We start from the raw sequence: 16,917 nt of genomic DNA on the forward strand, positions 1-16,917 counted from the left end.
TACATCAGTGGACAGATCATTTAAACAAAACATCAACAAGAAAACAATGGTTTTGAATGCCACACTGGAACAGCTGGATTTAACAGATACATTCAGAACATTCTATCCCAAACAGCAGAATACATGTTCTTTTAAAGTGCACATGAAACATTCTCCAGAATAGATCACATATTAGATCTCAAAACAAGTCTCACGAAATTGAAGAAGATTTAAGTCATACCATGCATATTTTCAGGCCACAATGCTACAAAACTAGAAGTCAACCACAGGAAAAAAAAATCTGTAAAGATCACAAATACATGCAGGTTAAATAACATGCTACTAAACAATGAATGGCTCAACCAGAAAATCAAGGAAGAAATAATAGCACATGGAAACAAATGAAAATGAAAACACAAGGTTCCAAAACCTCTGGGATGGAGCAAAAGCAGTTCTAAGAGGGAAGTTCAAGGCAATTCAGGCCTACCTCAAGAAGCAAAAAAAAAAAAAAAAACAAAAAAACAAAACAAACAAACAAAAAAAAACAAACCTCAAATAAATCACCTAACCTTACACTCAGTTTCTCTGACAGAAAAAGTACAACAAACAAAACCTAAAACCAGCAGAAGGAATGAAATAATAAATATTAGAGCAGAAATAAGTGATATAGAAACTAAAGAAACAATAGAACAAATCAATGAAATGAGGAACTGGTTCTTTGAAAAAAATTAATAAAATTGGTAGACCTCTAGTTAGACTTACCAAAAAAAAAGGAGAAAGGACCCAAATTGACAAAATCACAAATAAGGGAGGATAAATAACAGCCAACACTATAGAAATATGAACAATTATAAGAGTGTATTATGAAAATCTATATGCCATCAAACTGGACAATCTAGAAAACATGGATAAATTCATAGAAACATATAAACTCTCCAAATTGAAACATGAAGAAATAGAAAATCTTAGCAGATGGATAACCAGCAAAGGAATGGAATCAGTAATCAAACTCCCAACAAACAAACGTCCAGGACCAGATGGCTTCACAGGCAAATTCTACCAAACATTTAAAGAAGAGTTAATACTTACTCTTCTCAAACTATGCCAAAAAATAGCAAAGGAAATAAAACTTCCAAATTCATTCTATGAAGCCAGCATTACCCTGATACTAAAACCAGATAAAGACACCATAGAAAAGAGAACCACAGGCCAATATCCCTTATTCCTGCTGAATATACATGCAAAAGTCCTCAACAAAATACTAGCACACTGAATCCAACAATACATTAAAAACATCATCCACCACAATCAAGTGGGACTTATTCCAGGGTTTCAAGAGTGACTCAATATTGGCAAATCACTCAATGTATTACATCATATCAATAAGAGAAAAGATAAGAACCATATGATCATTTCAATAGATGCAGAAAAAAAGCATTTGACAAAGTACAACATCAATTCTTGACAAAAACCCTCAACAAAATAGGTTTAGAGGAAACATATCTCAACATAATAGAGGCCATCTACATAAATCCCACAGGCAACATCATACTTAATGGGGAAGAACTGAGATTTTCCTCTAAGGTCAGAAACAAGACAAAGATGTATACTCTTACCACTTTTATTCAACATAGTACTGGAAGTCTTAGCCACAGAAATCAGACAACAACAACAAAAAAATAAAAAGGCATCCAAATTGATAGGAAGAAGTAAAACTTTCACTATTGCAGATGACATGATACAAAATATAGAAAACCCAAAAGACTCCACCACAAAACTACTGTAACTGATGAAGAAATGCAGTAAGGTCACAGGATACAAAATCAATATACAGAAATCTGTTGCATTTCTGTACACCAATAATGTAACAGCAGAAAGAGAAATTAAGAAAGCAATCCCATTTACAATTGTACCAAAAATAATAAAATACTTAGGAATAAACCTAACCAAAAAGGTGAAAGATCTGTACTCTGAAAACTATAAAACACTGATGAAAGAAATCCAAGATGATACAATGAAATGGAAAGACATTCCATGCTGAGGAATTAGAAGAATAAATATTGTTAAAATGTCTATACTGCCCAAAGTAATCTACATATTCATTGCAATACCTAACAAAATACCAACATGTTTTTTCACAGAACCAGAATAAATGATCCTAAAATTTGTATGAAACCACAAAAGACCCTGAAAAGCCAAAGCAATGTTGAAAAAGAAAAGTAAAGCTGGAGGCATCACAATTCCAGACTTCAAGTTATATTACAAACCTGTAGTAATCAAAACAGTACAAAAATAGACACATAGATCAATAAGACAGAACAGAATTCCAGAAACAACCCACAACTATAGGTCAATGAATCTTCGACAAAGCAGGGAAGAATGTTCAATGGGAAAAGAATGTCTCTTCAACAAATGGTGTTGGGAAAACTGGACAACATGCAAAACAATGAAACTGGATCACTTTCTTACACCATATGTAAGAATAAATTCAAAATGAATTAAAGACCTAAACATGAGACATGAACCCATAAAAATCCTAGAAAAGATCACAGGCAGTATGTTCTTTGACACAGGCTGTAGCGACTTCTTTCTAGGATGTCTCCTGAGGCAACAGAAACAAAAGTAAAAATGAACTATTAGAACTACATCAAAATGAAAAGCTTCTGCATAGCCAAGGAAATAGTCAACAAAACCGATAGACAACCTACTGAATGGGATAAGGCATTTGCAAATGACATATTCAATAAAGGGTTAGTACTAAAAATATATAAAGAACTTACAAAACTCTACACCACAAAGACAAATAATCCCAATTTAAAAATGGGCAGAAGGAATGACCAAACATTTCTCCAAAGAAGACATTCAGATGGACGACAGACATATGAAGAGACGTTCAATATCACTTATCATCAGAGAAATGTTACCAAAGCTACAATAAGATATCTCACACCTGCCAGAATGCTTAAAATCAACAACAGAAGAATCAACAAGTGTTGGTGAGCATGTGGAGAAAAAGGAACCCTACTGCACTTTTGGTGAGAATAAAAACTGTTGCAGCCACTGTGGAAAACATTATGGAGGTTCCTCAAAAAGTTAAAAATAGAACTACCCTATGATCCAGCAATTACATTAAATGGGGATTTACCCAAGGAATACAAAAACACTAATTCAAAGGGATACATGCATACTAATGTTTATTGCAGTATTATTTATAATAGCCAAATTATGGAAGCAGTCTAAGTGTCCATTGATTGATGAAAGGATAAAAAAGAGGTGGTGTATATATATACAATGGAGTACTATTCAGCCATAAAAATGAATGAAATCATGCTATTTGCAATGACATGGTGGAGCCAGAGAGTATAATGCTATGCAAAATAAGTTAGAGAAAGACAAATACCATATAATTCCACTCATATGTGGAACTGAAGAAAAACAAATGAGCAAAGGGAAAAAAATTTAGAGAGGAGAGAGAGACAAATGAAGAAACAGACTCCTAATTATAAAGAACAAAGTGAGTATCACCAGACTGGAAGAGGGTGAGGGGAATAGGTTAAATAGGTAATGGGGATTAAGGAGTACACTTGTCATAATGAGCACTGTGAATCATTTGAAGTTGTTGAATCACTATGTTGTACAACTAAAATAAAACGTTGAATGTTAAAAAAATGAAAAAAACACATATTTAAAGGAAAAAGGGAAATATGGTATATACATGTTTACACATACCCATGTGTGTACATACACACAGACACACACACACACACACACACACACACACAGGAATACTATTTGGCCATAAAAATGTATGGAGTCTTGCTATTTGTAACAACATAAATGGACCCTGAGGACACTATTTTCCTCACTATATTTCTCATGCTAAGTGAAATAAGTCAGAAAGAGAAAGACAAATATCATATGATCTTAGTTATATGTGGAATTAAAAGAAAAAAAAACAAGCAGACTCATATATACAGAACAGATTAATGATTAACCATTGCCAGAGGTTGTCAGACATGCGAAATTGGGTTGGGCAGAATGGGTGAAGGCAGTCAAAAGATATAAACTTCCAGTTATAAAATAAGTAATTCCTGGGATGTCATGTACATCATGGTGACTACAGTTATTAATATTGTATTATATATTTCAAAGTTGCTAACAGATTAAAGTTCTCATCATAAGAAAAGAAATTCTGTTACTCTGTATGGTGATAGATGTTCACTACACTTACTGTGGTGATCATTTTGCAATATATACAAATATCAAATCATTATGTTGTATACTTGAAACTAATATAAGTTTGTATGTCAGTTATACCTCAATAAAACAAGTACATAATAAAACACTACAATTCTAGTAAAAAAAATAAAAATGAATGATGTCAAAATGGTTCAATGTGATTAATTCTAACCGGTTATATTTTGCAGGTTCACATCAATATGAAAGGGCAGCTTTCAGTTTATTTGTGTCAGGGCATGTTTCAGCATTTTCTTTAATAAGCTTGAAGATATTTCAATAAATAGAAAAATTCCAATAAAGACGTTTGAAAATTAAATGAGAAGATCTGTTAGCAGCAAAAACATATCTTTTGAATTAATTTTTAGGTACTTTCTCTTAGAAGCTACTTATGATATATTCATATAAAGATACAAAAGAAAATATAAAACTCCTAAAATTTTTCCTATGTCCACGTGAAAAACATTTGCATAAACACGAGTGGTAGAGGAAGATACATTAATACTGCTCTTAGTTTTTTAATATACAAAGAAATAACAGTAACAAATTACACCTTCAAAGGATAAAAGGGAGGGGTGCCTGGGTGGCTCAGTCAGTTGAGTGTCAGACTTTGGATCAGGTCACGATCTCACAGTTTATGAGTTCAAGCCCCGTGTCAGGCTCTGTGCTGACAGCTCAGAGCCTGGAGCCTGCTTCGGATTCTGTGTCTCCCTCTCTCTCTGCCCCTCCTCCACTTGCACTCTGTCACTCTCTCTCTCTCTCAAAAATAAACATTAATTTAAAAATAAAGATAAAAGGGACATAATTCTAGTCAATGGGGCTATATCATTCATATTTCAAAGTAATCTTAAAACACCAGGTGAGGTTTTGGGACAAGATGGCAGAAATTAAATTCTCTCTGTTCTTCCTCTTAAGTATAACTAAATAATGTGGAAATAATAGAGTGCACAATCAGTTGGGTACTGAAGGATGAAAATTTGAAGGTGGACTAACTAGGGACTCCCAGGACTTGTGGAAAAACAAATCAGTTTGGCATCTCCCAATTCCCCACCCAGTGACAACACAGTCCAGGCTCAGCATCTCCTGACTCAAAGGCAAAAGGCTCAAAGGCAAAGGCAGCACAAGCCCAGTAATGTCCTGACCCCCAACCGAGCAGAAGGCAGTTCAGGTGGGCTTTTTCCTCCCCTGGTAACACTGGTGGGAGTTCCACTAGTAGCATGTGGCCTGGAGTTCTGGCCCAGGTCAGCAGCAGTGGGGCCCAGTGCTGTCAGATGAACCAAGCAGACCTAACTAGTACTACAAGGACTCTGAAAACTAAATTGTCATTAGAACCACAGCCCACAAAAGTAGACCAGGACCAATGCATCTAAATAGGGTAATTGCCTGCTAAAATAGAATAATGTATTTAAATAGGATCCAGAGTCTCCCAAAATATATCCAAAATGTCCAGAAGACAAATGAAAATTCCTTGTCATACTAAAAGCCAGGAAAATCATAATCTGAATGTAAAAATACAATCAAGAGATGCCAACAACAGGCTGAATTAGATATTGGAATTATCTGCCAGGGATTTTAAAGCAGCCATCACCAAAATGCTTCAATGAACAATTACAAATAACCTTGAAGCAAGTGCAGAAACAGAAAATCTCACAGAAAAATATAAGATATTGGGGCGCCTGGGTGGCTCAGTCGGTTAAGTGTCCATCTTCTGCTCAGGTCATGATCTCACAGTTTGTGAGTTAGAGCCCCGCATCAGGCTGTCAGCGCAGAGCCTGCTTTGGATCCTCTGTCCCCTTCTCTCTCTTCCCCTCCCCTGCTCATTCTCTCTCTCTCTCCCAAAAATAAACAAACATTAAAAATTTTTTTAATAGAAAAATAGAAGATATTAAAAGAGTTAAGTGGAATTCCTAAAAATAAAGCACAAAGGAAGTGACATCACCTAGATGGCAACATAGGTTGTTTCCGACTTGGCTCACAAAAGCAACTAATAACTATTCAAGAACAATATACCACTGAAAGAATCCTAGAACAAGGGGGTGAAGCTGAGGCAACCTTCTGCACCACAGAGACCACATCAGACTGGATTAAAAGGGTAAGAGAAGTGGCTATACATTGGTCATGTTGCACCTCCCCGAGACCAGCACATGTGAAGAGTTCTCTCCTGAGCCTCCAGCACATCCAGTGGGAAAACAGAACCTGGGGAGAAAACAAGCCCTCCCTCAGCATTGTGGGTTGCTTTATCAGAGCCCCTATTTTGATCTTGCACCACAGGTATTGCAGGGGAATCTGCAGGGCTCCACCACTGGGAATCCAAGTGTGACAGGGAAAGAGGGAGGGGCTTTCAAAGGACAGCACACGGATCTTGGCAGACCAAATTCATACTTGCAGTGCTCAAGCAGTAATCCCAAACAATGGTTTTGCTCATCTGTAGAACCAAGTCGGGGATATATTCTGACTAGTAAGATATCATTGTGGTTTTATGTGCATTACCCTAGTGACTAGTGATGTTGAACATCTTTTCATATACTTGTTGGCCTGTTGTATATCTTGTTTAGAGAAATGTCTATTCAGGTCCTTTGTGCACTTTTTAATTGGGTTATTGATTTTATTGTTAGTGAGTTGTAGGAGTTCTTTATATATTCTGGATATTAACCCATTATCAGATATATAGTTTACAAATATTTTTCCCATTCCATAGGTATTCTTTTAACTTTGTTGATGGTTTCTTTTGTTGTGAAGTCTTTTAGTTTATGTAGTCCCACTTGTTTATTTTTTATTTTGTTGCTCATGTTTTAGGTGTCATATCCAGAAAATCACTACCAAGACCCATGTCTAGGAGCTTTATTCCTGTGTTTTCTTCTAGGAGTTTCATGGCTTCACGTCTTACATTTAAGTCTTTAATCCATTTCAAGTTAACTTTTGTGAGTGGTATAAGATATGGATCCAGTTTCATTCTTTTACCTGTGTATATCCAATTACCCCAGCCCCATTTCTTTTCTCCATTGAGTATTCTTGGCTCCCTTGTGACATAATAGTTGACCTGTATATGCTTGGGTTTATTTCTGGGCTCCTGATTGTGCTCCATTGGTCTATTTGTCTGCTTTTATGCCACTATGATACTGTTTTGATGACTATAACTTTATAGTATAGCTTGAAATCACGAAGTGTGATGCCTCCTGCTTTGTTTTTTCTTTCTTAGGATTTATTTGGCTATTTAGGGTCTTTTCTGCTTCCATATATATTTTAGGAGTGATTTTTCTTCCTCTATGATAAATGCCACTGAAATCTTTACAGGGATTGCATTGAATCTATAAATGGCTTTCAGTAGTACTGACATTTTAACAATACTCACTCTGCTAAGCCATAAACACAGAAGACCTTTTTATTTACTTGTGATTTCTTTGATTTCTTTCACCCATGTCTTGTAGTTTTCAGAGTAGAAATCTCCCCCCTCTTTAAATTTAACACTTAAGTACTTTGTTGTTTTGGATGCTACTGTAAATGGGATTGATACCTTTTATCTCTTTCTTTGCCTGATTTCTCTAGCTAGGACTTTTAGTGTATTGTTGAATAAGAGTGGTGAGAATGGGTACCCTTGTCTTGTTCCTAATATTAGAAGAAAAGCTTTCAACCTTTCATCACTAAGTAAGATGTTAGCTGTGGATTTGTCTTACATGGCCTTTATTATATTGAAATGTGTTCCTTCTAGGTCTAATTTCTTAAGAGTTTTTACTATGATTATTTATGTCAGATGAGTTTTCTGTATCTACTGAGATGATCATATGATTCTTCTCTTTCATTCTATTAATATGATCATATGATTAATTTCTTTCAATCCAATCATTGATTGATTTGCATTTGTTGAACCATCCTTGCATCCCAGAGATACATCTCACTTGATTATAGTATATGATCCTTTTAATGTGCTGTTGCACTCAGTATGCTAGTATATTACTGAGAGTTTTTACATCTATATTAATCAGGGAATAGGCTTATCATTTTAATTTCTAGTAGTATCCTTTTCTGGTTTGGGTATCTGGATAATGCCAGTGGGGCTTGAACTCATGAACCACAAGATCATGACCTGCGCCAAAATCAAGAGTCTGATGCTAAATCTACCGAGACATCCAGGCAACCCCCTTAATGCAAATATTGTTTCTTTTCTTTTTGTCCTCTAACTTCCATCGGCTTTCTTCACTCTGCTTCACTCTTTTTTAATTTTTGCTACTCTGCTTAATTTCTAATGTCTTATTTACAAGTCACTAATTCTTTCTTCTGCGTGGTTTAGTTTACTTTAGAAACTCTCTGTGGAATTCTTCAGTTACATTGTATTTTTCACCACTAGGATTTCTGGATTTTTTTAAAAAAATTTTTAATGTTTATTTATTTTTGAGAGAGAGAGAGAGAGAGAGAGAGCGAGAGAGAGCAGGGGAGGGGCCGAGAGAGATGGAGACACAGAATCCGAAGCAGGCTCCAGGGTCTGAGCTGTCAGCACAGAGCCCGATGCAGGGCTCAAACTCACAAACTGTGAGCTGAAGTCAGTCACTCAACCAACTGAGCCACCCAGGCACCCCTGTATTTTTTTTTTTGATGGTTACTATTTCCTTGTCAAACTTCTCACTCTGTTCATGGATTTTTTTCCCCTAATTTTATTTAGTTGTCTGGTCCGTGTTTTCTTACAGTTCCTGAAATTTCCTTAAATTGTGAATTCTTTGTCAGTTTAAAGATCTCCATTTCCTGGGGTGCTTGGGTGGCTCAGTCAGTTGAGTGTCCAACTTCGGCTCAGGTCATAATCTCACGGTCAGTGAGTTCAAGCCCCGTGTCAGGCTCTGTGCTGACAGCTCAGAGCCTGGAACCTGCTTTGGATTCTGTCTCCCCCTGTCTCTGCCCCTCCCTCATTTAAGCTCTGTTCTCTCTGTCTCTCAAAAATGAATAAACGTTTAAAAAATTTTTTTAAAATGATCTCCATTTACTTAGTGTCAGTTATTGAAGGTTTATTAGTTTTCCTTAGTTGTTTCATATTTACCTGATTTTTGTAATCCTTAATTCCTTACATTGGTATCTGCACAATTGAGTAATTGGGCTCCTCTTCCAGAGTTCACAGGTTTCCTTTGGCAGAGGCAGTTCTTCACCAGTCAGCTCTGTTTGGATATGTCTGCTAGTAATGTCTTTGTGCAGGGGGCCTGCTATTATGGTCCATTTTGGGGAAGGCAACTGTTCGAGTTCTGAGGACAGGGAAGGGAGGTATGCCAATGGCTGAAAACAGTTGGATCAGACTTTTGGCTTGGTTCCCTATCCAAGTGAGGTTGCAGGATGGGCTCCATAGTTTCCTGGATTCTATGGTCAGGTTTACTAGATGGTCAGGACTGCAGATCTGAATTAGCATGCCTGACCTGGCAGGGCAGCAGGATGGGAACTGTGGTCTGTGTAGCTCATTGTTTAGGGACTCAAATTCAGCCAGAGTGTGCACTGAATTCCCTGGTCAGGCAAGGCCACCAATTTTGCTCTGCAGAGAGGGGAAGCCAGAGGCTATGTTCCCTGTTCAAACGCCATAGGGCTGTTGAATGGCCTATGCAGCTACTGATGTGCTCTAGTTAGATTCTCTGGTGGGACAGGCTGAAGACTTTATTCAACAATGAGTAGGGGTACAGATCAGATTCTCTGCCTGGACACAGGGGAAGAAGCAGCTCTAAAGTTGATAAAACTCTTTGTTCTAACTCACAAGCCTACCCACACCCCAAGTTCCCTGAACAAACAGAGCTCTTGGCCGTGTTCTGCAAACTATTGGCTCTATTTGCCTGCCTCTTGGCTCAACTGCTGCTGGACCATATAGTTCCTAGTAGTTGTTGCCACCCTTCTGGTCAGATGGGGTCAGAAGACTTTCCACAGATGGTGGGGCTATGTTTTAGTTCCCTTACCTGGGTGGGAGGAAGAGAGGCCCCTCCAGGCTACTATCAACTTCCCAAACAGATTCTCTGGTTGGGAGGGACTGGGAACTACCCTCAGCCTTGGCTATGAATCAATCCCCTTTCCCATGCATAGCACAGGAATGTTTTACACTCAGTACTGGCTTTATTCTGGGGGCAATCAACTTTTCCCACTCGCCTCTTGGGTCAAGTGCCACAGGGCCCCACAGCTTCCAGAAGTTGTTGCTAGACCTTCTGTTCCAATGGGGCTGGAAAACACTTTCCACAATGGGTGGTGCTGTGATTCAGCTACTTGCCTGGGTGTGGGCAAAGTGAGCTCTAGAAATATTGCCTTACACCTGTTAGAACAGCCATCATCAAAAAGACAAGATAAAAAATGCTGGCAAGGATGTGGAGAAAAGAGAACTGTTGTGCAGTTAGTGGGGTTGTAAACTGGTACAGCCACTATGAAAAACAGCATGGAAGATCATCAAAAAATTAAAAAAAATGGAACTAGTATATGATTCAGCAATTTGACTTTGGGGAATATATCCCCCAAAAACAAAAACACTAACTCCAAAAGATAATCTGCACCCCTGTGTTCATAGCATTATTTACAATAGCCAAGACACAGAACATGGAAACAACCTAACTGTCCAGATGGATGAATATATAAAGAAATTGTGGTGTACACACACACACCCACACACACACACACACAAGAATATTATTCAGCCATAAAAAGGGGAAATCCTACCATTTGCAACAATATCAATGGACTCTGAAGGCATTAAGCTAAGTGAAATAAGTCAGAGAGAGAGATAAATGCTATATAATCTCATAAGTGGAATCTAAAAATAACCAAAAACCAAAATACAACAAAAAAAAATCCACATAAATTCACAGAAAAAGAGATCAGAGGTTTCCAGAGGCAGAGGGTGAGAGGAGGGGAAATTGGAAGTTGGTAGTCAAAAGGTACAAATGTCCAGTTATAAAATAAATAAGTACTGGGGGTGTAATGTACAATATGATGACTATCGTTAACACTGTTGTGTGATATATAGAAAAGCTGTTAAGAAAGGAAATCCTGTGAGTTCTCACCACAATGAGAAAATTTTTTCCCTTCTTTCTTTTTTTCTTTTTATTGTATTTATATGAGATGGATGTTATTTGAACCTACTACGGTAACCATTTCATAACGTAAATGTAAATTAAACCAGCATGGTGTATCCCTTAAACTTATACAGTCAGGTATGCCCACTATTTCTCCATAAAACTGGAACAAAAGTACAATCATAGAAATAAAAACCTCATTGAATTAGCACAATAGCAGAATGAATAGGACAAAGGAAAAAAATCAGTGAACCTGAAGCGAGATCAATAAAAATTATCTAATCTGAACAATATAGAGAAAATATTAATTTACAACTACCAAATAATAACACAATTATATACCTGGTTGTAATTTATTTCTTTAGATTAGCTGGAATTTTACTCTATATTATACTATTCCATTTTTCTTTTTTTTTAACCCTTATAAGCTTTTCTTAAGAACAGAATATTATAATAATGAGAACAAGAAAACACAGTCACTAAATTAACAATCCATATGATCATTAACATAAAAAAGTAAAAATAATACCTACTATTTTTATTGAACATACAAATATAAGAACACAGAAGCTTCTTGAATCAAGATACTCTACACACCTATTGAGTGCAAATACTTCAAAATACTCATTGTTTTCATGGTATTAATTTGAAGATACTCACCTTCTAACTAAATCTGGTTTTAGAAGAGTTGCTTGTTGTTCAACTCCAACTGCCTGGGATATAGGCTGTAAATAGTACAGAAATAAAACTTGTTATAACAGCAGGCTTCAAGCTAAAAATGCAATCTGCTATTATTTCAAAAAACATGGTTTTTACATTTCATATTTTAGTTAACTCACAAACTAGGTAGAATGTCCACATTATGGAATGTTTGATGCTATTACCAAAGACAAAGAAAAATAAAATGTAGCAGTATTCATATTCATTAAGATTTTCCATTAAAAAAGATAGCATTCTTTTATATACCTTTGTTTGTGTTATTTTTCAATGGAGAACATCAACACTCAGCTTCCAGGCCTGATGGGAAAACCAGTACTAAAAGGGAGAGTTGCTGCCATTTCACAAATAGATGAATAAATGAATCAAACTTTCACTTATTGCATGTTCTGGCTCTTTCTCACTCTCTTTACACTAAACTGCTGACAACTATCCCTTTGAGGTGTTAGTATCAGCAGCTGCAATACTGGCTTCTAGGAGAAAAGCTTAAGTCCTCTAAGAAGGAAAATGCCAACCATGTTGGAAAAAAAATTTTAAACATTTATCTAATCCATCCTATGTACTGCCACTGGTGATAGCCCAGTGACCTTAAAACGCAAATCTACCAAAACTGATGTCTGCCCTACCAAGTTTAAACCCTCTATGATGGTTCCCTATAAATAAGGTTAAGTTCCTTTGGATGGCAAAGTCCTCAGTGAACTGGTCCCTGCCACATTCTCTAGACTCCTCTACTTGAAGCCACACTGAACTGTAGCTCCTTTGAATGAGTTGGGCTCTTCCATATGCTGTGACTCTACTCATGTTCCTTCATCTTCCTAGTCTATATTTCAACTCCTCCTCAGTCCTGTCCATTCTATGGATGGAACTCCTTTATATAAGAAGCTTCTATCACAGTAGGTTCCAGATAGTCCAGCAAAATCGCTTTGGGTACTCTTTAAAAAACATGTGCCTGGATGGCTCAGTCAATTAAGCGTCAGACTTCGGCTCAGGTAATGATCTCACGATTCATGAGTTCAAGCCCCACATTGGGTTCTCTACTGTCAGCACTGAGCCTGCTTTGGATCCTCTGTCTCCTTCTCTCTCTGCCCCTCCCCTGATCACTCTCTCTTTCTCTCAAAAATAAACATTAAGAAATATTTTAAAAATAAACAACATATACCTTATCTCATATCTTGTTTTCTAAACAATAAGGGATGAAGGTTTCCTAGAGAAATGACCGATTCCAACATTGGGGCAAAGAAAGTACAAGATGAAGCTGGATCATCTTGTTATGCCAAAAAATAAAGAACTGCTCAAAGAATGATGGGAACATATCAAAAATATATAGGAGTCAGCTTGAAGGGGTTCCCACTGTCCAAATATGGGACGATTTGGACATCAAAATAAATAATGATAGTAACCAGAATATAACCCATTCAATAAAATAAAAATACACGAGTTCATACTGATACAAAGTCTTTGCAGCACAAGGCAACTAATAAACACAAGGAATGATGAAATCATAAAATCATCAATGGATGATAAAACAGGTGGGTAAAAGTTACATAGATTCAGAATATCTCCCCACAGATTACTGATTAATTATAAAAGCAACAAAAAGGGTCACTTTATACTACAAAACCATACAGCATATAGCAAGCGTCATTTTATACTAGAAAACTATACAGTATATAGCAGGCCCCATCTTAAATAAGGAATCAGATTTAACCTCAGCAATAGTGGGACAAACTAACATCACATACCTCCTAATATGATATGATGTGCAAAGAACACATTGCTTATATAGTATTCCTGACAAAAATGCATCATCTCAATCTGAACAAGAGGAAATTTCAAACAAACTCAAATTGAAGGACATTCTACAAAATAACCAATCTTTAGTCTTCAAAACAATATCAATGTTATAAAAGACAAAGAAAAGCTGAGGAACTGTTCTAGATTAAAGGAGACAAGAGAGACAACACAACTAAAGGCAATGCATGATCTTCAATTAGATTTTAAATCAAGGGAGCAAAATTGCCTACATGGACATTAATTGGACAATTGGTGAAATTTTAATGTGGACAATGGTTTAAGTAATAATAATATATTTATATTAAATTCCTTGAATTTTGTCATTGTATTGTGGTTAAAAAAATGTCCTTATTCTTATACTGAAATATTTAGGAGTAAAAGGGCATTATATCTGCAACTAGTTCTCCCATGCTTCACAGGGAAAATCATGTGTGCATAAATGGATAGATGGATGGACGAATGGATGGACAGAATGACCAACCAAATAATATATCGATGGACCGTCATCCAGCAATGCCTTTTATCATGTCCCTCTTTATCATATATGTTTAATGTCTGACTCCAAGGACTCTGCTATCTTTGTATTCTCAGTTCCTCTTACCACTTACCACAGTGTCTGCCACATTTTAGGCTTCGAATAATGTTTTAAGGCAGAAAGAAATAAGAAAGAAAACACTGACATAAGAAGAAAGGCTGTGCCATAAAAATGTTCATGATCCATTATTACGAATCCTGGACACAAATCCTAAGGAAATAATACAAAGGAAGAAAAAAGTACATAGTATAAAGTTTGTTTCATAGTAAATATTCAATAAATGATAGATACCCCTGTGTTTTTATTGTGCTATTATACATAATAAAAATTGGCAGCAAATTAGTTGCTCAGGAATAGGGGAAGAGTTAGGTAAATATGAATATTTATTGTACTATTGTGTGGCCAATAAATACTAGAATTGTGAAAGCCAAGTAAAGGCAGGGAAAATCACTTACTAATGAATGAAAAAAAGTAGAAAACAAAACTGTATATGTAAATACAACCACTTACACATGTGTCAAAAGCCGGGAATACTATAACAAATATAATCACTGCCATGTCAAGGAAATAGCATTCTAGTGATTTTTCCCAATCTTACTACTTTTTATGATGTTACTACATACATTTTATAATTTAAAACTTTCAGAGGATATCAAATACTAAGCATACAGGAAAATAGGTATTTTCATAAACCACTGGTGGGACTGTAAACTGGTTAGTCCTTTTTGAAAAGTAATTTGACAATCAATGCATAAGTCTTACAAACATGTAGCAATTACATTTCTAGAAATTTGCCCAATAATTAAAAATGTATACAAAGGAAATAATTAAGAGTAGACAGCATGATTTAGCTACAAGAATGTTCCTCACAACACAGAATATAATTGCAAAGAGCAAAAAATTTAGACACTTGTTTCCTTTATTTGCTCCATTAAATAAATAATTGTATTTTACATGTTATCAGTGACAGATATATGGGCTATCTTATAAGTGAGAAAAAATTATAAAAGTATGTATACTATAGTTACATTAAAATTACATGTATGTTTAAGCATATAAAATGGTCTGGAAGAATATATGACAAGGTGTTAAGCTTATCTATATTCATTTTGCTTTGGTAATAAGAAAAAAATAAATTCAACTTTTTACAGATTTATCAACCCTCAAATCTGGTAAACACAGGGCAGGTTCCCATTACTTCAATGCACAACATTATGGTCATTTTAGACAAAAGTAAAAATGGACATTTAATTAAATCTGAAAGACATCTAAAAAAATAGCCCAGCATCTATTTGTATATATTAGTTTTGAAACTCCTCAAAATATTATGAGAGAACTTGATTTGAAGCTATCATATGAAAAGACAGATGAACCGACTATTAGCCATGATTCTGAGGACACAAAGTAGCATTAATAATCCTGTTAATAATTAACATGTGGTTATAAAATATCATCCCAGATTGCTGTCACAGTAACTATGTCTTGTTTCTCTTTACTTAATCCATACTCTTTGCCTCTAGATTTATGTATCAAGGCACCATGTCAGTGTTCCATCTTGCTGGGTGTCAATATAATTCTTTTAAAATTTCTTTAATACAACCATTTAAGTTGGATACATTTTGTCGGATCTTGTGTGTACAAAAAAGAATTCTCATTGCCAAAGTATTTGCTTTTAGTGTTTTTAAACAGTAATTACGTTAAAGAGCTAAATATCTAACCTATAATTAGAAGCTAATCTAATTTGTCCAGGAAAAAACCTCAGTATGGGTTGACTGACTAGGTTGGAGGAGGAAAAGGAAGTCAAGAAATGGTACTTTGTGCTTATTTCTCAACTAACGCCCACCTTAAAATCCAATGAAAGACAGGCACCAATCCCCTTTCCTAATGAGACTTTGATAATTTTGATGTCTGAGACCTTGATAATTTGCTAGCAAAATTCAATAATACTGAAGTACATCTGGACACATGCAGAATGAGGACAAGGCCAAAATGAAAAGCAAAGCTAGGCGTGGATTCCATGAGCCATACCATGCTCTCCTCTCTATTTTGACATTTAGAACACTTTCTTACACTTGTTTCTAGGTCTTTCTCACCTGGGATGCTGTGAGCTATTTGAGGGAAAGACCATATCTCTAAAATTTATCACAATATTCCCAGCACCTAACCAACACCTGAAATAGGAATAGATGCTCACTCAGTAATTGTCTTTCACTATTATAATATTCTCATTGCTTTTATTTTTATTATAGCAACAAACCAATCAATATTAAGCATTTATTAAGTGCTAAGCACTTAATATACATTATTTAAACTTACTTAAACCCTTATGACAACTCTGAGTAAGTATTGCTATCTTCATTTTACAAATGAGCAAGCTGAGGCTGTAAGTGATAGAAGCAAAAATTGAGTCAGTAAAAGGAAATTAATGAATAGATAAATAACTCCAGACAGTACTGAGGAGCAGAGACCCCTTGTGCATACCACAGAGGCTTTTCTGTTAAATTTCGTTAGTTCCTAATCCTTTCTCCTTAACTTACTTTGTCATTATTTGCCCTCCTCCCACCAGTGATTCTCAGCCCTGGATGCAGTTTATAATCTCAAGGAAAGGAGAAGAGGAGGAGAGAAAGGGAGGAGGGG

The 16,917-nt window shown here is 35.9% G+C and overlaps 1 protein-coding gene across 4 annotated transcripts in view; it reads right to left on the minus strand.

Moving 5' to 3' along the window:
- The window catches only part of WNK3 (WNK lysine deficient protein kinase 3), a 176,006-nt gene that overhangs the window by 60,447 nt on the left and 98,642 nt on the right, over positions 1–16,917 (minus strand). For all 4 annotated transcript variants that reach the window (XM_053202356.1, XM_053202358.1, XM_053202355.1 and 1 more), the window contains exon 11: positions 11,895–11,959. In XM_053202356.1, coding sequence (XP_053058331.1) covers positions 11,895–11,959 — 65 coding nt within the window. The remainder of the gene's footprint in view (positions 1–11,894; positions 11,960–16,917) is intronic.

The sequence above is a fragment of the Acinonyx jubatus genome, chromosome X (assembly GCF_027475565.1).
Source record: "Acinonyx jubatus isolate Ajub_Pintada_27869175 chromosome X, VMU_Ajub_asm_v1.0, whole genome shotgun sequence".
NCBI classification, from domain to species: domain Eukaryota; kingdom Metazoa; phylum Chordata; class Mammalia; order Carnivora; family Felidae; genus Acinonyx; species Acinonyx jubatus.